The 22,439-nt window shown below is 36.0% G+C and overlaps 1 protein-coding gene across 1 annotated transcript in view; it reads left to right on the top strand.

Annotated features, from left to right (window-relative positions):
* Positions 1–22,439, top strand: part of STK3 (serine/threonine kinase 3) — a 288,672-nt gene that overhangs the window by 79,105 nt on the left and 187,128 nt on the right. The window contains exons 5-6 of the mRNA XM_030304020.2: positions 6,562–6,726; positions 7,237–7,404. Coding sequence (XP_030159880.1) covers positions 6,562–6,726; positions 7,237–7,404 — 333 coding nt within the window. The remainder of the gene's footprint in view (positions 1–6,561; positions 6,727–7,236; positions 7,405–22,439) is intronic.

Consider the following 22,439-nt stretch of genomic DNA (forward strand, 5'->3'; position numbering starts at 1 on the left):
TCCGAATTAGTGTGAATTTATTCATCTGTTAAGAGTATGAAGATATTTTGTAAATATGTTATAGAATCATGGAGTTTGGAATGAACCTTTGAAATCATTTAGTAAAGTTAGTTCTTGAATCAGTATAATATCTTTGGCAAATCTTTAGTCTTGCTGTGGATTTGTCTAGTAGCAAATGCTTTACAGCACTGAAATCAGGCAGCTCTTGAGACCTCGAAGTATGTAGCAGATCTTACTCCTCAACTTTTTTCTCATATAGCTCTGAAATATAGGGTTCAGAAGCAGAGATAACAAATCAGAGTTAATGAAGGGTTAGTGAAATAATGGAATAGTTGGAAATAATGGAATGTTAAGAGGATAAAAATTAAAGTCTAGGTAGCTGAAAATGTCAACATTGAAATGATTAAACATGACACAGTTTTATGGACTGTGTTTTGTAGTACCCCCAAGCTCTTTAATTTTTATACCAGGAGTGGTGAGAGGGGAGAAAACCCAGGCACATAGGACAGCACCACCACCTTGTACACCTTGGTCACTGTGGTGGCCCTAAAGAACACTCCTACCTCCCACTCTCCCACTTTGGCTGTTAACTGCTAACTTAGAAAGATTGGAAATGTCAGATGTGGCGTATCTCCTTTCTTTTTGTGACTACGAGTCTGTATCCATTCATTTATTATTTATGGAGTGCTAACTATATGCTAGGCATGGTTCTATGCATTGTGGATACATCATCAGTGAAAAGAACAAAGATCCCTGCCCTTGTGGACCCTTTCTCAGTGTGGTGTTGTCCAATAGAAACATAAAATGAGCCACAAATGTAATTTAACATTTCCTAGTAATCACATTAAAAAAAATTAATAGGTGAGGTTAACTTTAGTAATATATCAAATATATTAATATATAGCACCAATATTATAATATTAAATAATATAACTAATAACAGTATCTTAATAATATTAATGACTTATGCTAAACTTTAATAAGTTTATGATATTAATATATAAATATCATTTATAAGTGTAATCAACTAAAAATTTTTTCTTTTAAAGCTTATTTATTTTGAAAGAGAGAGAGTGTGTGTGTGTGTGTGTGTGTGTGTGTGTGTGTGCGTGCGTGCATGTGCAAGCCAGAGAGGGGAAGAAAGAGGAGGAGAGAGAAAGAATCCCAATCTGCACTGACAGTGCAGAGCCCGACATGGGGCTTGATCGCACAAACCATGAGATCATGACCTGAGCTGAAATCAAGAGTCAGATGCTTAACTGACTGAGCCACCCAGGTGCTCCTAATCAATTTAAAAATTATGAATAAGATTCTTTACCTTGTCCTTTTAGTACTAAACTTTGACCTTTGGTGTATATTGTACATTTATAGAACACCTTAGTTAGGGTAGCTATGTTTCACACGTTGGGAGCTACTGTATTGGGTAGTGCAACTTTAGAGCATAGTGCTTGCTTTCTAGAGCATAGTGCTTGACCATCAAGTCAGACTGTCTGGTCTAAGATAGAGAATAAGTTCCTGGCAGTACTAGAATTTTCAAATAACCCAGACTCCATATCCATGGCCTATGAAGCCTTGTGCTTTTACATGTCTCCCAGATCTCATCTAGAACTACTGTTCTTCTAACTCACTAAACTTCAGCCTTTTTTCTTGAACTCAAATGTAGGAGGCTTTTTTCCTGAATCATGGTGTTTCTTGTTTCCTTTGTGTGGGATGTCATATTCCCAGATAGCCAATCACATGTTTAGCTCTCTTATGTCATTTAAGACTTCAGAAATGTCTCTCAGGCTTTCTTTGATGTCTACGCTAAAGAGCCTTTCTCAGTCATTCTCTGTCAATAGCTTTGTATTTTCTTGTCCTGATAGTAATCATCACTGATATTTTCTTGCACTATCCTATTTTCTATCATATTATCATCAAATTATCCCTTCCTCGTAGAATATAAGTTCCATGAGAGAAAGGACGCTGCTTGGTTTATTCACTGTTGTATCCCCAGCAACTAGTGTAATTCCTGGCATGCTATTGGTGTTTGGTAAGTATTTATTGAATGAATAAATGGCATTCTGGATCAGGTATCTTGTACTAGAGTGGATTTATCAAGTAAGTCACATTCTTACATTACCACTGAAGAGTGTAGGATTGAGAGTTGGTTTAGAGTAGTCTTAGAGTGTTTTAATTTGGAAAGGATTAGGGCAAGTTGGGACCTCAGAGGTTAGGGGAAGGAGGTCCAAGTTGTTTGTTTGTTTGTTTGTTTGTTTGTTTGTTTTGATAAAACTAATTTATCCAAAGCCAGCACATTGTTCAAGTACTGCAAATAGACATGTACAATACATTTATGATGTTATATATTAATGTTATATGTAAACTGTCTCCCAATTTGTTTAGGAATTTTCACGTCAGGGTTTTGTTTAATGGAGGTGAAATTGACATAGCATAAAATTAGCCATTTTAATGAGTGGTATGAGTGTATTCGCAATGTTGTATAATCACCACCTCTGTCTAGTTTCAAAATCTTTTCATCACCTCAAACTCAGTAAGCCACTGTTCCTTGTTTTTCTTATCCTGCCTCAGCCCCTGGCAACCACCAATCTGCTTTCTTTCTCTGAGGATTCACCTGTTGTGAATATTTCATATACATGGAGTCATATATGTGCCCTTTTGTTCTGACTTCTTTTACTTAGCATAATGTTTTTGAAGTCCATCCACAATGTAGCATGTATCAGGACTTTATTCTTTTTTTTATGGCTGAGTAATATTCTATTGCATGTATATACCATAATTTGTTTATCCATTCATCTGTTGATAGACATTTGTATTAACCTTTCAGCCATTGTGAATAGTACTGTTATGAACATTCCTGTACATACATTGTTTGAATACTAGTTCTCAATTATTTTGAATATATACCTAGGAATGGAATTGCTGGGTCACATGGTAATTCTTTGTTTAATTATTTTTAACTTTTTGAGGAACTGTACATTGTTTTACATGGAAGCTGCACCATTTTACATTCTCACCACCAGTGTCCAAGAGCTCCAGTTTCTTCATATCCCTGCCAACACTGTTTTCTATTTTTTTATTATAGCCACACTAGTGGGTGTGAAATGGTACCTCATTGTGGCTTTGATTTGCATTTCCTAATGACTAATGATGATGATGTTGAACATCTGTCTTTTCATATATGGCCATTTGTATATCTTTTGTGGGGGAAATGTCTAAGTCCTTTGTCATGTTTAAATTGAGTCATTTGTTGAGTTGAAAGATTTATTTATATTCTGGATACTAGACCCTTATCAGATGCATGATTTGCAAATATTTTCTCCCATTTTGTAGGTTGTCATTTCACTTTCTTAATAATATCCTTTAATTCACAAAATTTTTGATTCTGGTGAAGTCTAATTTATCATTTTTCCTCTTGCTGCTTGTACTTTTGATATCACACCTAATGATCCATTGCCAAACCAATAGCCATGCAGATTTACCCCTATGTTTTATGGTTTTAACTCATAGTTAAGTTGTTGATCTATTTTGAGTAAACTCTTATATATGGTGTGAGGTAGGGGTCCAACTTCATTTTTTTGCTTGTGAATATCCAGTTGTCCCCAGGTTGTTTCTTAATGAGACATGAGCCACTGTGCCATTGGTGGCAGTTGAAACAAACTTCTTCCAATAGTTATTTTCACATTCTACATAGTCTTTATGTGTGTGTGTGTGTATAAATATATATGAATAATTATTCAAGTATAACTAACATATAACTAACATACAGTATTATATTAGTTTCAGTTGTACAATATAATGATTCAACAATTCTACACATTTCCTGATTCCCCACTGCCACCTCCCCTCTGACAACCACCAGTTTGTTCTCTGTATTTAAGAGTCTGGCTTTTTTGGTTTCTTTTTTCTTTGCTTGTTCATTTGTTTTGTTTCTGTTTCTTAAATTCCACACATGAATAAAATCATATGGTGTTTGTCTTTCTCTGACTTATTTTCATTTAGCATTATATACTTTAGGTCCATGTACGTTATTGTTGCAGTTGGCAATATTTCATTCTTTTTTATGGCTGAGTAATATTCGTGTGTGTGTGTGTGTATGTGTGTGTGTGTGTGTGTGTGTGTGTGTGTGAAAGAGAGAGAAAGAGATATGAATGGATACTTAATGCTACAATAAACATAGGGTTGCATATATTTTTTTGAATTAGTGTTTTCATTTTCCTTGGGTAAGTACCCATTAGTGGTATTACTGGATCATATAGTAATTCTATTTTTAATTTTTTTAAAGGAACTCCACACTGTTTTCTACAGTGGCTGTACCTATTTGCATTCCCACTAACAGTGTATGAGGGTTCCTTTTACTCTACATCATCACCAGTATTATTTCTTGTGTTTTTTATTTTAGCCACTCTGACGGGTATAAAGTGATGTCTCGTTGTGGTTTTAATTTGCATTTCCCTGATGATTAGTGATGTTGAGTATCTTTTCATGTGTCTGCTGGCAATCTATATTTCTTCTTTGGAATACTGTCTGTTCAGCTCCTCTGCCTATATTTAATTGGATTATTTGTTTTGTTGTGTGTGTGTGTGTGCGCATGTGCGCATGTGTTGGGTTATATAAGTTCTGTATATATCTTGGATATTAACCCCTTATTGGATATATCTTTTGCAAATATCTTCTTTCATTCAGTAGGTTGCCTTTTTGTTTTGTTGATGGTTCCTTTTCTCTGCAAAAGCTTTTTCTTTTGATGTAGCCCCAATAGTTGAATTTTGCTTTTGCTTCCTTTGCCAGAGGAGACATATCCAGGAAGAGGTTTCTATGGTGATGTGAAAGAAATTATGTACTGTTTTCTTCTAGGAATCTTATGGTTTCAGGGCTCACATTTAGGTCTTTAATCCATTTTGAGTTTATTTTTGTTTATAGTGTAAGAAAGTGGCCCAGTTTCATTCTTTTGCATTTATCTGTCCAGTTTTCCTAGTAACATTTGTTGAAAAGACTGTCTTTTTCCCATTGTATATTCATGAGTCCTTTGATGTAGATTAATTGACCACAAACATGTAGCTTTATTGCTGGGATTTCTATTCTATTCCATTGATATATATGTCTTTTTGTGCCAGTACCATACTGTTCTGATTACTACAGCTTTGTAGTATAATATTTTTATAATTTTAATTTGTACTGTGTCTTCCTTTTATCCCATTGTTGGGTATTTGAATTTTCCTTCTTTTCTTCTTTCTCAAGTAGAGTAGTGTCCTCTATCTTTGTATAAATTGGAACTCCCCTCCTCCCATCTTCCATCAGCTTATGTTCGGGTTATATTTGCTGGTTGTACTTTTAGGGAGAAGTAGATTTTATTGTCATGAACTTTTATTATTATGTGGGTATATTTAAAATAGAGGCTTTCATAAGTGGCACTTGAGCAAGGCTTGTCAAGAGAGGCATAGGTTATGATCAGACAAGGGCTCAAATCTTAGTTCCATCTTGTATATGAGGAGAAAGAATTTACTGAACCTCAATGCAATAATTTCCTCATTTGTCAGTCGCTGGTAAAAATAGTATATATCTTGGAGAGTTGTCGTAAGGATAAATAAGATAATGCATGGAAAATGATTAGCATAAAGGCTGGTAGAGATCTGGCTCTATTGCCATAGCTACTGAGAATGTTTCCTTTCCCACTTCTTTCCTTGACCACCTTTTCTCCCTTCTCCCCTCTTATCCTCTCCCTGATAACCTTAGTTTGTGTTGCCATTTTCCTAGTCTTTCTCTGGTATTTTCATTTTTGAGTTCTCATTCTTATGGCCAGAAATCTAGGATTTGGGTGGGTTTAGACATGACTCGGTTAGAAGAGGAGGAGTGGTATGGGCATAATCACTTCATGCAGGAGACTCTTGGCAAGCCACCTTTGTTTCCTTTCCTTTGTGTAAAACTGTTGATTTTCTTTTTCATCAAGAATTAGCAACATCACAGAGAAGAATGTCTGAATTTACTTTCAGGACAAGCAGCTGTGATATTGCTACCTCAGTGTCAGAAGATGTGGGAAATAGTGATTTCTTAGGGTCACAATGATTTTTGGGAGAGGCTATGTGCTTTAGGAATGACATCACTAATTTTAAGGAAAGGGCAAATTTAATATTGAAAAAAGTTTTCATCAATAAAACATGTAGTAAGAGTGACAAAGAATATGTGTGAGGAAAAAGTTCCCAGTTTTTCTTTCAATTTTTTCAATTTATTTATTTTGAGAGAGAGAGAGAGAGAAAGAGAAAGAGTGCGTGAATAGGGGAGGGGAAGAGAAAGGGAGAGACAGAATCCCAAGAAGCTCTATGCTGTCAGTGCAGAGTCTAATGTGGGGCTCGAACGCACGAACCGTGAGATCATGACCTGAGCTGAAACCAAGAGTCGGATACTCAACTGACTGAGCCACCCAGGAATCTCCCCCAGTTCTTTATCTTTTAGCCTTTTCCTAGAGGTTTAGTGGTCATTAGAAAGAAGGATTAGTTACCAGTGCTCTTTTGTAAGAGTTTATGTAGCATGGTTTTTCATTCTAGTTTTACAAATATTTGTTTCCAGTTAACAGAAGATGAAATTGCAACTATTCTTAAATCTACTTTGAAAGGACTAGAATATTTGCACTTCATGAGAAAAATACACAGAGATATAAAAGCTGGAAATATTCTCCTCAATACAGAAGGACATGCAAAATTGGCTGATTTTGGAGTGGCTGGTCAGTTAACGGTAAGTGCAGTAATTTTGGACACTCTTTTGGCTTATATGTCCAGGTTTGATTGTGACTAAATGTTGATAACTTTTTAGAGGGGGTAATGGGAAGAAATATGTAACTACATTGTTCTTGGGGAGAAGGATCCATAATTTAAGTATTATTTATTACTTTTATTTACAACTTAAGAGATGTTGAATGAATACGAAAAAATGTAATTGAAATGCTTGAATGTTTAAAAAGGAAAGCTATATTGATCCATTTCTATAGCTTTTATTGTTACAGTACTGTTTTATGACTATCTTTAATGAAGGTGGAGGTAAGTTTCTTGTGGATTCTTTGTTATTACAGAATTCAAAATTCTTAAAAATGTCCTGTCAGAGCTCTAGTTGAAATTCTAAAAAAATAGTCAATTTCAGATATAATCTGTAGTAATTGAGAGTTTCACTATACAGTTTAAAGAATATGTTGACAGATTTCCTTTGTGTTTTTGTAGTAGTATTTATATCTGTGTGATGTTTTTGCAGGATACAATGGCAAAACGCAACACTGTGATAGGAACTCCGTTTTGGATGGCTCCTGAGGTTATTCAAGAAATAGGCTATAACTGTGTGGCTGACATCTGGTCCCTTGGCATTACTTCTATAGAAATGGCTGAAGGAAAACCACCTTATGCTGATATACATCCAATGAGGGTAAGAAAATGATGGTTTGCTAAAAATGTTGATGTTATATAAATTTTGCATTTTTGTAATGTCAGTGTAAATAAATAAATACAGATTAAATAAGTTGATTTGAATTTAGGTTCTGTGCAAAAAACAGTAAAATTATCTGTTAAAGGTTAGCAATATTAACTTTTCTCCCCCCACATCCTTAATTGTGAGAAAAGAAGTGAAGGCTATATGTCCCTCTACAGTCACCATTTTCCTCCCCCCAAACTATACGTGTAAAATATTCCCTTGCTTTTCAGTAGAAGAAAGGGTTGGTAAATCCACTATATTCTTTAATCCATCCATTGTTTTCTCAGTGCAGCAGTAGAGGCCTTGGAAAAATCATTTCTCACTTTTCTACCCACCCTGTGGATTCTACCTTTCTGTGTTTTTGGTTTTCCTTTTTTTCTTCTCTCATCTGAAATTAATATTTAAAAATCATGATTTCTAATATTGCTATGTACCTGTAAGCATATTAATCTTATTTCTTTAGTTGTCTTAGCGAGAAACTGGAATTCCTTTTTTGAACATTATTATACACTTCTGTGAACTCCCTTTTCCAGGATGATTTTTTTGAGTTTGAAGTATGTACCTTACATATTCAAGTCTAATTGCCTGTGCTTCAGGGTTTGTGATGATACAGTTCTTAGGTTTTTTCATATGTGAATCTCAATTCATTATTGATAAGTACATCTGTGTTTGTGAACTTATTGCCCTCTAGTGGCTGGAATCACCTCAAGAAGAAAAGATAGAAGAATGAAGAGAGAGAGAGAGAGAGAGAGAGAGAGAGAGAGTGAGTGTGTGTGTATAGAGAAGAAAAGATGGCGTCAGGCTGACTGGAGAAATGTGTGAAGTAAATAGATGGGAGGAAAGAGAATGTAGTATTTTGGAACATCTGAAGAAGAATAAATTGGAATTAATTTCTGATATACAGTATTATTGTGGATTGAATTTCAATAATGTAAGTAATAGTGTACTGTGCTGAAAATATTTAAAAGTCTGTCTCCCACTTTAAAGAGAATTCTTCGAGTAATAAAATTATATATAATATGTATCATCTTCCTGGTGTATATTAATTTCTTTTAAGGTGAAAAATAAAAATGACATGAATTGTTTGTTTGCAAAATAATAAAAAATGACAAGATCAGCATAAAACCAGCAACACAGATTCTCATTTCTTTTCTGATTATTAGTTATCTTTAGTACTTTTAGTTATGATGTTTTTAGGGTGATCCTCAAAATAGGTGTATTTGAACTTGAGTTAATGAGGTTAACTGAATTATCCAAGGCAACCTAGCCAGGTGCCAGAGCTGAGATTTAACCTAGGACTTAGATTATTACTGTTCTGTTTCCTCCTTGTGTAGATCTTTTTTTTCTAACCACAAAGATGAACGTATTAAATTTGACCCTGAAGTAGTCTGTCTGATAGTAAATAGTTGTAATATGTGGTTCCTGACTTCTAGGATCTTAAAGTATCATTTGGCAGTTTGAATTAACACATGTGAAATAGCAAAAATATACTTGAAGACAGTATTTCTCTTTAAAATTCTGTCTATCAGTCATCGGTCTATCTCACTTTTTTCCTACCAGTCTAAATCCTACTCATTCAAGTCTCAGCTCAGATATTATTTCTATATAGAGCCTTCCTTGGTAGCCACCACCTAAGTAAATTTCTTGTTTTCCTCATAATTTGTATATAGGCAGTCTGGGCTCTGCAGGTTCTTTGGACAGTTTATCAAGTGTCGCCTTGTGCATTTCCAAACAGTATGGTTTTAAGTTGCTACTTAAATTGTGTTATCATCATTTAACTTTTCTCATGTTTGTGAACTGCTTTGTACAAATGAGAGTATGAACTGCAAGTACTGAGAAGCTGTTAAGGTCACGTGGTGGGTACAAGTTTTCCAAAGCTCACATTTTATCATTGGCGGCAAATACGATAGTTTCCTTGAAATGACAGATTCACACGGTTCATTTTTGAGAAAATGTCAGTCCTATGTCCAAGTCTGAATTGCCATCGCTTTTCTGTCAGTTGTTCCTTAGTAACAAGTTGCAGCTTGTTTGGCTTGCAGTTCTGTCACACAAGTGCTTTTCCTCAAGATAATCACCGTTCTTCTGTATGCGAGGCAAGTGCTTTGTGTGCATTTCTCATTTTGTCATAAAGAATATTAAAAAGGTATGTATTCAAGGGTAGAATTTTGATAAAATTAATAGTATGTACTGCTCATCAAAGTTTAGTTTGGTGGGAGGTTGGGTGGGAGGAAAAAAGAAAGAGCTGTCCAAGAGAGAAAAAAGGATTGTTGAGGACACAGCCAAAGTTGGAAAGTGAGAATTGTATTGTCACCAATACAGTTCTTTGCTCTAGCCTTGCTCTAGCAGTGCTCAGCAGTGCTCAGCAGTGGAGCACAGCACATTATGGCCTTGAGCTCAGGTTTGAGGTGAAATGAATGAGTGTCTCGAAACGATGGGGCTCCAGGGCATTGAAGGATGCTGTTGAGAAAGTTGTTCTGGTGGTTACAATGGGGTATAACCTGAAAAGAGAGGAGAGGGTATAGGAAATGAACGGATCAGGGAGCTAGACAGTGTTTTTCACACTTCCTACATAGCCGTTACCTGGAGAGCTTTGAAAAAATACTGATGCCTGGGCCCTGACCCAAACCGATTATTTCAGAATCTCAGTGTTATTAGAGAGCCAGTAAAGCTGTAGTTAAGGTATAAGAGAGTTGGCTGTATATGAAACTCAGATTAGTGAGTGAAATAGTGAAGTTTCCTTTTTTTTAGAGAGAGAGCATGTGAGTGCTTGTGAGTGGGGGAGTGGCAGGGGGAGGGAGAGAGAGAAAAAATCTCAAGCTGAGTGTAGAGCCCGACTTGGGGCTTGATACCATGACCCTGGGATCACGACCTGAACTGAAATCAAGAGTCAGACGCTCAATTGACAGAGCCACCCAGGCATCCCTGAAGTTTTCTGTTTTTTTTTTTTTTTTTTTTAATTTTTTTTTTCAACGTTTATTTATTTTTGGGACAGAGAGAGACAGAGCATGAACGGGGGAGGGGCAGAGAGAGAGGGAGACACAGAATCGGAAACAGGCTCCAGGCTCTGAGCCATCAGCCCAGAGCCTGACGCGGGGCTCGAACTCACGGACCGCGAGATCGTGACCTGGCTGAAGTCGGACGCTTAACCGACTGCGCCACCCAGGCGCCCCAAGTTTTCTGTTTTTAATTAAACAATTTTCTCACTTTAACCACTCTGTGAAATAATTATGTTTTTTAAGTTTATTTATTTTGAGAGAGAGAAAGTGCAAGTGGGGGAAGGGCAGGGAGAGAGTGAGAGAGAATTCCAAGCAGGTTCCATGCTGTCTGCTCAAAGCCTGACATGGGGCTTAATCCCACGGAATGTGAGATCATGACCTGAGCCAAAGTCAGTGCCCACTGACTGAGCCACCCAGGAGCCCCAAAATACATATTTTAATCTCCATTTTTTTTTTTAAATTTTTTTTTTTTCAACGTTTATTTATTTTTGGGACAGAGAGAGACAGAGCATGAACGGGGGAGGCGCAGAGAGAGAGGGAGATACAGAATCGGAAGCAGGCTCCAGGCTCCGAGCCATCAGCCCAGAGCCCGACGCGGGGCTCGAACTCACGGACCGCGAGATCGTGACCTGGCTGAAGTCGGACGCTTAACCGACTGCGCCACCCAGGCGCCCCTTTAATCTCCATTTTAATGAGTGGATTGGGTGAAATGGATACTTAAAAAATTACGTTTTTTGTTAAGATGATACCGCTTATAAATGGCAGAACTGAGAGATGAATTCATGCTAGTCCATTTCTTGCGTTGACAAAAAAGAAATATCTTTTGTGTTTATATGTCAACTCTATGCAGATGAAGGAGTGGCTAGCAAAAATAAAAATCAGCAAACATTTTAATTTGATAATTATAATTATTATGTTAAAATAGGAGCCTATAAATTTTTCAGAGTGGAAAGAAATATGGGCAAATTTTTCATGTTCCCTGCCATTTTTTTTTTTTTTTTGTAGCAGTGTTGGCTTATGAGATTACCAATAGTTTATAAAGTTGTCACAGTGGAATGAGGATGTGAGTGATGGAAAGACCACTACAACAGATGGAGGCAAAGAATGCTAGTTCTTTTAAGATAAGTAAAGGATAGTATGTAATTTACTGCATTTAGTTGGCTATCTGGAAGAGGACGCTAGTTAGGATGTGGTAGGCCAGCTTCCCTAGCCTCCACATCCTAGTCCTTCTGCAATTCCCTTTGGCTGTTGTTACAAGATGATGGCCCTTCCCACTATGCCTACCCTCTAGAGGTATGTCATAGGAACAATGAGGCTGACTGAGTGAACTGGGTGGTGGTTTCCTAGTCTTATTCTCAGACATACCATCCTTCTAGTATGCCTGGGCTCCAGGCGGCCTGCTTGAGACCCAGGTCGTGCTTGCTTCGGCCAGCAAAAATTCGGGTCAAGAAGAGATGCATCCATTTTTGATAATTTAGAATGGAGTTGCTCCTGCCTAAATAGCCACAAATTAATATCGTGGCTGTCACTGATTAAGCTTTTTGTAGGACATATGTTTTGAGTGTCATAGCCTGAGGGATATGAAGAACTTAAAGATGGCACTAAATTAGAAAGTGAAAGCGATCAAATTGGAACTTGATAGTGAATTGAAGATGGGTCTTTTGAAGGTGTGAAGGCTGAGGTCATTTGTTTTATACACTTTGGTTTATCATTGGTCAAAGATTGATGCTTATCTTTAATCATTCCTCAGGGAGAATAAGAAGTATTGGGGATATAGATATTCATGGAGGAATTTCCTAATAAAAAGAGCTACTAAAAACACTGGATTTGTTTGATGGCAAGGGATACTAATTTGTTAGTTTTTATACAGCTTGCTTTCTCTCTCTTTTTAAAAGAGAAACTCGTAGTGTGTACAGATTATATCTTTGCTGTGGTAAGAGTAATAATTATGTGTCTAGTAAAAGGCAATGATGAAATCACATTAAAACATGTAAAGCTTTGTAAATAGGAAAAGGATGAAAATGTGGTTATAAATTTACATCCAGCAAATAGATTAAAATTAAGCAGTAATGACAGATTAAGGAATAACAACAGATGGAAGTAAAACTCAAAATGTTAAATGAAACAAGTTTTATCAAAATCCAGTTTATTTTAAAAAGTTAAATATAAAGAAACTGAATTAATTTTGGTGAGTTAAATAAACAAAGGGATTTAAAATTTTAATTTTGGGGCGCCTGGGTGGCGCAGTCGGTTAAGCATCCGACTTCAGCCAGGTCACGATCTCGCGGTCCGTGAGTTCGAGCCCCGCGTCGGGCTCTGTGCTGACTACTCAGAGCCTGGAGCCTGTTTCCGATTCTGTGTCTCCCTCTCTCTCTGCCCCTCCCCCGTTCATGCTCTGTCTCTCTCTGTCCCAAAAATAAATAAACGTTGAAAAAAAAAAAAATTAAAAAAAAAATAAAATTTTAATTTTGAATTTGGTTAACCACATACTTCTTTGGAGATCTACCTCTTTCTCAGCTCTATAGGAAATATAATTACCAAATAATCAGGAAATGAGTGAATAGTATTATTTTTTAAATGTCTGTCCCTGTACCCCACTACCAAACCCAGGCACTTTGTTTCATAGACATCACTAAGACCCTGTTGATTCTTTTAAATACAGTTTTGGTTTTGATTTCTTTTGTTTTACAGTCTTTTGTGTTTGATTACCCATTGCTTGGCATAGAGAAAGGGGTAAGGACAGAAGTGTTTGAGTCAGACTAAGAACTGTTTGAGAGAGCAAGTACTGTGACTGAAGATAGCTTGGCATCAACTGAAGGAAAGAAAATAAAAATCAAACTAAGAATTGTACTTCTACACAACACAATATGAATGTTTATTACCTTTTAAAGATAAAATATAGACATATATTGTATATTTTAGGAAGACTTGTCAAATGTGACTTAAGGAGACAATTGGAGGCATTTAAATGGCAATTTTCAGGAAATTCAACTTATATACAGCTTGACAATCTGTTTAAGAGTAAATTAGGAATTACTTTAGACTAAAAAAAGATCTCTCTTTGTCTCTCCATCTGTCTCCCTATATCCTTACATCACTTACTTATGAAGAAAAGAACCCTGCAGATAATTTCAACACGGAAAAGTTACTTTTGATGAATGTTTTTGAAAATGATGTTATCTTTCTTTCCTTAACCTTGCTGTTTTTTACAACTTGCCTCTTTACTCCTACCCCTTTTGGGGAAATAGTGCGTTTTAATACGTGAAATAAATGATCCAATACATGCAAAGTAAACACAGACATTAGGAAAAAATCACCCTCTATACTGCATATTAAAAAACAAAACACACAGTAGCTTGCCCCTACCTCAAATCACATGGCACTACTACTTTTACAAGTATACTCCAGGTATACTCCTGATCCAACAAGATTTCTTAAAAAAAAAAAAAAAAAAAAAAAAAAAAAAAAAAAAGGAGATATTAAATCTCCATCAAAGGAGTGAAACTGAGTTATCCATTTTTTATAAATAAAAATGAATCAATGACCTCCTTCCTGTCTAATTAATGATCAAATTTGGCTGAATTCTAGAAGAGTAGGCTTGAGGAGGGGTGGTAGTTGAGTAATGCCCCACCTGGCATATTTACACATCTGCCCTCTCCCAGTCCCTACTGTATATGGCTCAGTAGATAGCTGGCCCGTCTTAGTGTGGGGTGCAGGCACTGCCTCTTGGAAGATTCCCTATAGGCATTTAACATGACGAGCAAAAGACAGGTATCTTCATTTTATTTGGGAGTAGATGAAGGAATATGGGACTGTTAATTCACAGAAACATCCTGGCTGAAAGCCTCCATCTTAAAGCCTGAGATAGCAGGGTGCAGCCGTTCTCTGTGGTCTGATCCTGTGGATGTGCTGCTCCAGATTCCCCATACGCCTGGCCAGGAGCTTGTAGGCAAACCTCACTCCTGCCCTGCCCAGGATGGGAGGCTGGCCTCAGCAGTTTGCCGTCAGCACTCATGGTCACAGACGTCACGTGGCTTAATGGTGAAGCCCAGGAACCCTCTTTTCCTCTTGGCTTTCATAGCTAAATTTTGGCTTGAATGACTTGTTCTATGCTTACAAGGATCACTTTCTTACTTTTTATTTTATCTTTTTACCCCCACAATAGATTCTTAGGGCCGCCTCAACAAATTACCAGAAATCTGGTAGCTTTAAACAACAGAAATGTATTCTTTCACAATCAGGGTGTTCACAGCGTTGCTCTGCTTCCAGAGGCTCTAAGAGAGAATCCATTCTTCGCTCTTCTAGCTTTTGGTGGCTGCTGGCAATCCTTGGCGTTCCTTGAATTGTAACCGCATTGTTCCATCTCTGCCTACATCTTCACATTACCTTCTCCTCAAATTTCCCTCTGTCTCTTAAAAGGACACTTGTCATTGTTTTTAGGGACTACATGGATAATCCAGGGTGATAGCCTCCTTTCAGTTCCTTGACATTACATCTGCAACTACCTTTCTTTTCCAAATGAGGTCACATTCAGAGGTTCTGGGGATCATGACAAGGACACATCTTTTGGGGGCTACCTTTCAACCACTACACCTTCTATAATTTTTTCTCTCCTTTTAAATTACATACAGTTTAAGATTAATAGTGACTAATATTAGGACTAATATCTCCTAGTCTTTCTGTTCTCATTTTTTTTATTGTGGTAAAATATACAGAACATAACATTTATCATTTTAATCACTTTTAAGTATACAATCCAGCAGCATTAAATACACTCATGCTGTTGTGTAACAATCACACTGTCCATTTCCAGAAAATTTTATCATCCCAAACTGAAACTCTGTACCCATTAAACAGTAGCTCTTCATTATCTCCTCCCCACAGCATTTTGTCACCACCATTCCACTTTTGGTCTCTATGAGTTTGACTGTTCTGAGTACCTAATAGAAGTGGAATCATGCAATATCTGTCCTTTTGTGTCTGAATTATTTCACTCAGCATAATGTTTTAAAGGTTCATTCATGTTGTACCATGTGTCAGCATTTCCTTCCTTTTTAAAGCTGAATAATATTCTCTTGTATGTATATACCACACTTTGTTTATCTATTCGTCCACTGACTGACACTTGGGTTGCTTTCCCATTTTGGCTGTTGTATATAATGCTACTGTGAACACGGGTATACAATTATTTCTTTGAGACTGCTTTTGATTCTTATGGGTGTATACCCAGAATGGGGATTGCTGGATTATATTATGTATAATTTTGGGAGGAACTTCCGTAGTTTTTTCACAGTAGCTGTACCATTTTACATTCTCACCAGCAGTTATTTCCAGTGGTTCCAGTTTTTCCACGTTCTTTCTGACATTTACTTTCTGTCTTTTTGGTAATAGTCATCCTAGTGAGTGTGAACAGGTATCTCGGTTTTGATTTGTTTTTCCCAAATAACCAGTGATGTTGAGTATCTTTCCATTGGTATATCCCATGTGAAGAAAATTGGGTTGGTTGTTTTTTGTTGTTAAGTTTCTGTTCTCATTTTTATTGACTTTTCTCTGGTATTAATCTGCTTTAATTCTATTTGCTGGCTGAGATCTCTGAATCATTTGACTTTTTACTGCTTCTATTATCCTTCCAGCTGTCCCCTATTATTCTTTGCACCCCAAGTCTAATACTCTAAGTCCCTTTGTAATTCTTCCTTCATAATCAGTCTATTGGGAGATCTTTGAGTCAAATGGTTTTTACTTCCTGTTTACATGCAAATGACTTACTGGTCTACAAATAGAGGGTTGCTTATTTGTATTTATATATATTACTTTATTTGGGCAGTAGGTGTGTTCTGATGAAGGTGTGTAAATATTTAATAGGTGCAAATCATTTTAAATTATTATTTTTAAAATAATTAAAAAAAGTTTAGAGTGGGAGAGAGCTAAAGCATAAGAGACTCTTAAAAACTGGGAACAAACTGAGGGTTGGTGGGGGGTGGGAGGGAGGGGAGGGTGGGTGGTGGGCATTGAGGAGGGCACCTTTTGGGATGAGCACTGGGTGTTGTATGGAAACCAATTTGACAATAAATTTCATATATTGGAAAAAAAATAAATACTGAAAAAAAATTTTTAATGACTCCTTTAGTAATGAGAATAACACTTTTCAAACTTATCTACCTTGTAATTGTGTATATTTTTATGGTGGGACATACTCATTTTAGTAGTAATATAAATTTAATCCATAATATTAAAATATTTTTGATTTGGTATTAATGTTAAAGTATAAGAAATGCATGTTCTAATGTGGAGACAGGGAATTTGACTTTTAGACTACTTGGAGTATAGATCTGTTATACTTAACTACATTGCTTATTTTGTGTCGAAACTAAATGTCATTTAAGTATGGGTGTGTGATTTTTGAAGAAAGTACCCTGGAATTTTCTTCCTGTACGTTCCTCTTTCCTTTATCTCCTTCTATACATGTTTAGTGCACATTTATCATTTGCTGATCGGACTTTGAGGATGTAGTGGTAAGCAGAGCAGGCGTGCGTCCTATTCCCTTGGAACTTCCAGTCCGGTGGAACTGGCATTCTAATGTTAAAATTATTTAGCTTTCTGTTGTGGGGAGAGCGGCGTAGATAAATATATTCAGTTGTCTAGAGTATGAGACCATACACTGTAAAAACTTCAATTATATGTATGTATATTACAAGTTATATAGGATCATAAGACTATAAATATGAGTTTTATTATTTTGTCATTACATACCTCACTTATTTTTCTCCTTTGAACTTATCCTCATCTTCCTTTTTTTTTTGCTCTGTCACTGTTGCCTTTACTTTGTTCCCTGTCCCCTGACAGTGCACGCACATGAATGCTCACATGGTCCTCTCCCCACATTTGCTTTGCTTTCCCTGTGCTTTTCTTTCTTTTAATACTGACTTTCTTACCCCTTGTCTGTTCCCTACGTTTTTCTGCCTGATTAAGTAAGTGATACTTTATTCTGTTAACCATTACTTTTAGATCAGATATAGCCAAGGATCTGGAGGAGTGGGACAAATTGGATGATTGGACAATTTCAATACTACTTCCAGGGCATATGGTTTTTCACTCTATTTGAAAGTTAGAGTTCTTCTGCCCTGTGGTCCTGTACATGTGGGAATATCAGGCATTCCAGACCCTAAATTGGGGATTAAGGTTTATTACAGTGACACTTTCAACATATTTCTGTCCAGTCAGAGTTATTATTCTTGAAGAGACGAACAAACAAAGAGAACAGAATAAATAGATCTCTTCTTCTCTTGTTTAGGCCTGCTGGGGGGTCACCCCTCAGGGTTTCACAGGAAAGACCAATTCCCACTGTTGACTTAGATTCAAACCTTGCTGTTGGTGTTGTGTTGCCATGTGCTTTGTAAACATGAATAGTTTGGTCACTGTTGAGGAAGCAGTCCTCATCTTCCTACTAACATACAAATTACATGAATATGAATTGTCGTTTTGAAGTCATGTTTACATTAAGTGTTGCTTAGAGAAGGAATCATTAAGAAAGAACCTTGCTTTAAAGAATTATTGAGAATTATTGAAAGAATTATGCTAGAATCCATCTTTTCAGGATTTTAACATAGGATATCGGCAAAGGCAGCATTTCTCTGTATTTAGGAACGTTTACAGTACACGATTTACATTGATTTATTAATAATTAAAAGGTGGCATTGGCATTTGACACTTTTTTTTTTGACTGTGGTCCATACCATAAAATATGTTTTGTGTTGTGACCCATTTTGCACATGTATAGATAAGTACTGTTTTATGTACAATTTGTTTCAGGTGTGTGAATCTTCTACTTCATACTTTCATTAAACAAAAAGGTAATCCGAATTGATTTTGTGACCCAGAATTGGATTGTAACTTGTATTATAAAGCAAGATAGAACGAGTCCATTAAGGCAGAGATACGTGACTTTCTTTTCCTTTCCCTTTCCTTCCTTTTCCGTTTCCTTTCCTTTCCTTTCCTTTCCTTTCCTTTCCTTCCTTTCCTTTCCTTTCCTTTTTTTCTTTCTTTTCTTTTCTTTTCTTTTCTTTTCTTTTCTTTTCTTTTCCTTTCTTTTCTTTTCTTTTCTTTTCTTTCTTTACAGTGTTTATATTTTCTTTTTTAATGTTTATTTATTTGAGGAGTGGGGGAGTCTCAAGCAGGCTTTGTTCTGTCATCATAGAGCCCCACACAGGACTTGATCTCACAACCGTGAGATCATGACCTGAGCCAAAATCAAGAGTCTTGAGTCAATTGACTGAGCCACCCAAGTGCCTCATGGACTCTCTTTTCTAACCTCAGGGTAGACTGATGTTTTCTACTTCATTTTCACTATATTCTAGCTCAGTTATGGAAATCATGATTCACAAGAGATTAGAATGAGCTTTTTTTCTGGGGCAGAGAATTCATAGCATCAGTGGACCCCTGAAGTTGTATTTTAATACTGGTGTTTGTGCAGATGTGCATTTTTCTGCTATGAGTTCATAATTTTCAAGTGACCCAAAAAGGTTCAGAACTGTGGCTCTCAATAATAATACCAATGCTTCACAAATGAGTTTCTTAGTGTATTGTAAATTTAGGATATGATTTTGTTTACTATTTATCACAATGTATCATTGTTCTGTATTTTAATCTGGAATGAGTAAATATATATGTATACGGCATCTGTATATGATTCCTCCCCCACCACACTGTTTTATTTCTAGAAAGGTTAGTTTTAGGTATGTCTAGTTACTGTCCAAATATCCTTATCACTGACTAAAAAAATCTTTTATTTCTCTGAATTCTCATATCACTTTTCTTATGACTTTCTTATGGTACTTTTTAACTTACTGTGTATTATCATAGTTTTGTAATTGTCTTATTTCCTCTACCAGATCTCAGTTTTAAGTGCAGGTATGTTTCTTCTTTGTGTGTGTAAATGAACCTGGCAGAATGACTTATACATAAGAGCATCCGTTAAAGATTTTTGTTAATATGTGCTCAATTCCATTTCCTATCTCAAAGATATTTCTTTGGTATAAATACTGAAACCTGGCAGGCTCAGATTCTTCTTTCTTACAATAATAAATGTTGTACTTATAACTTAGAATAAGAGTCAGTAAAATAAATTAAAAAATGAAAGTAAGTAAATGCTAATGAAATACAACTTGAAAGGCTTGTCGTTACTTATAGCTTGCCTTTTAAACTTTTACTAAGCTTAGTTTATTTATTTGACATTTAAATTTTAAATTGATATAATTTTTTTGTACTTTAGATCCTGTTCCTTTGTTGAAGATCAGAAAGACTTAGTGAGCACCCTTAGCATTGGCCTCTGGGCAGTAGCTTTGGTTTGCTAATGGGAATATAATTGCCAAGCCTTAATGTCTTAAAAGCAATTGTATAGGCCTACTATACTGGTCACAGTAAGTTTTGTTTTATTTTGGAACCGGTCAGAGAAACTGTTTAGGTTAGAGACCTAAGCTAGCATTAATTTTAGAGGACATAAATATGTAAGGGTGTGTGTGTGTGTGTGTGTGTGTGTGTGTTGGGAGGCTGGAAAGTATTTGAGGGCAGGTGTTGACTCTGTAATTCAAGTGTTTAATAACTAAAAATTTATAAAATTTTTGGAGGAAGTGCTATCTGTAACAAATTTGACTTTTGAAATTATGGTTGAACAGGCATATGTTAAAAAATGAGTAAGATATAACTGACTTAAAATATACGTATTTTAGTTAAATCCCTGAAGAATAGAATTCTTCAGCTGTTCTAGAGGACTGTATTGATTACAAATTAATTACTTTTTATACTAACTTTGTTTTCAGTATAACTTTTACATAAGTAGAATCATCTTCATTACATCTGGGATCATTTACATAGCACAATTACATGTAGTTTTGTTATATAATGAAAGGTAAGGGATAAATGATCAGAGGTGACTTTATAAGCATTGCAGTAAGTGACTTATAAACTAAAGGTCACCATTTTAATTGGAAGGTTTGTGAATCTCTTAAGTTCTGTAATCAAATGAATGATATCAAAGGAAAAAGTAATTTAACATAACAATTGCGGCTTACACTGAACATATGTTCCTGTTAATAAGTTGCATTATGGTCTTTAAGGACTTGTATGTAGTTAGTACATTTTGGTTCATTTGATACCCACAGTTTTTCTTAATTTTTATTAGTGAGTTGTTACAGTGGTTAACAAGAAATACACAGATTTAAGTTGCAATCGTTTTCCCAGGGTTATATGATCTAACTTCACAAGCTTCCTGGACATATGTAGATGCTTTTCTATTTTGCTTTAGTTATGACATACAATTGATATAGGCAAGCATGAAAGCTTGGGCAAATTTTCATTGCTTTTTCTGGATCTTGCTCAGGTTCTGTGGTATTTATGTAAAGCACAATTTTGTTACTTGGGAATGCATGTTGAAATTATCATGTGCACTATTTTGCTGTAGGCCCGTTGGCACTGCCACAAAGGTAATACACTGCCAGTAGGCCATTTCCTTGTCGGCTGCATTTACAATTTAATAGAAATATTACATGACTTTTTAAACAAGTGTTTTGGCAGGGAGGAAATGGCAGATTCCATGCAAACAAGCATAGCTTCCTTTCTTTAACCACACTCCAGCTACTCAAGAAATTGTACTTGGTTTCAAGTTTGGGGGTTTGGGGGTAGAATGGGAAGTCAGGTTGAAACAGGAATGACATTGATATTTACTATAAAATAGTTATGTATTTTTAACTGCTGGATTTTATTACTATGTAGTTTCAGTGAGTGGCAACCAATATATTTCTGAATTAGAGCTGAGATTATTTTTATGTAGTTCACCTGGCTGGGAATGTCTGGCTTTGATTGGTTGAAAAGATCAGGACCACCAGATAGGCTCTGACATGTTAATATTGCTTTTTTAAGGTTTTTATAGGTTTGGCTTTGCTGTGTAAATTGGTCCTTCATGACATTTGCGTAAGCACTACTTCTTTTATTTCAACTCTGGTTGTGTCCTGAAGATGAATCACTTTGGGCATTAGAGAATATAGAAAGAAAGTTTGGGAGACTTCTTAGCACTCACATAAAACAATGGATTCCTGCACATCTTTTGGTCCATTTTAGTTCTCTAGTCTGTATTTCAAACTTGAAAGGTCACATTTACAATTCTTTAAACTTGTTATTCTCTCCTATTATTTTTTTAACGTACTGATTCACTCTTATTTAGTTTCTTGGATTTTAAATCATTTATAGTTTCGGATAAAATGCTGACCTCTTTAATTCTAAAGTATTTTATACTTTTGGAAACTGTCTATGGCCAAAAAAAAATAATTTAAAAAATGGCACTTTTCAGCGTTTATTGTGGCCACATTCTACATTTTAGTGTAGACCCCAGCTTTTTTTCTGTAGGGAAAGAACAGTTTATAGTTCGGTCTTTCCCTTTTTCTTATTGCTTCTGACTCCTTAGCCAGCTTACCTGGCAGCTGTAGTAAGTTATGCTGCTGTGGTGTGGTGGAGACTGGCACTGGGTGTGTTCTTGTAGCCATCACAGCATTGGCTTTTGTTATTTTCCATGTTTCAGTTTGTTGGTAATGGACATATGGACATCATATGTTCCACAGCGTACTGTACGAAGCCAATTTGAACTGTTTCCATTTGCCTCAAGTCCAATCATGATATTTATTTTTCCATGGCACTTACCCAGATTATCCATACCTCCTGCTTAGCTTGTGTCACTGCCACCACTGTATTTCTTCTGATTGCCTCCATTTCTTCACAGTATCTAATTGCCTATTCCCTCTTAGCTTTCTTTGCACAGCATTGATTGATGTTTATAAAATATCCGAAGATCTTTTAGATAATAGATCCTCAGGTGCCTAGTAGTACCGTATTCAGCTTGTTTTTTGTTTAAACATAAGGAAAGTTTTATATCCACCCTCATAGACTGGAATTGAATATTCTAGTGGAAAACTTAGAAGAGTAACAGTATGATTTTAGACAATATTG

The sequence above is a fragment of the Lynx canadensis genome, chromosome F2 (genome assembly GCF_007474595.2).
Source record: "Lynx canadensis isolate LIC74 chromosome F2, mLynCan4.pri.v2, whole genome shotgun sequence".
NCBI lineage: Eukaryota > Metazoa > Chordata > Mammalia > Carnivora > Felidae > Lynx > Lynx canadensis.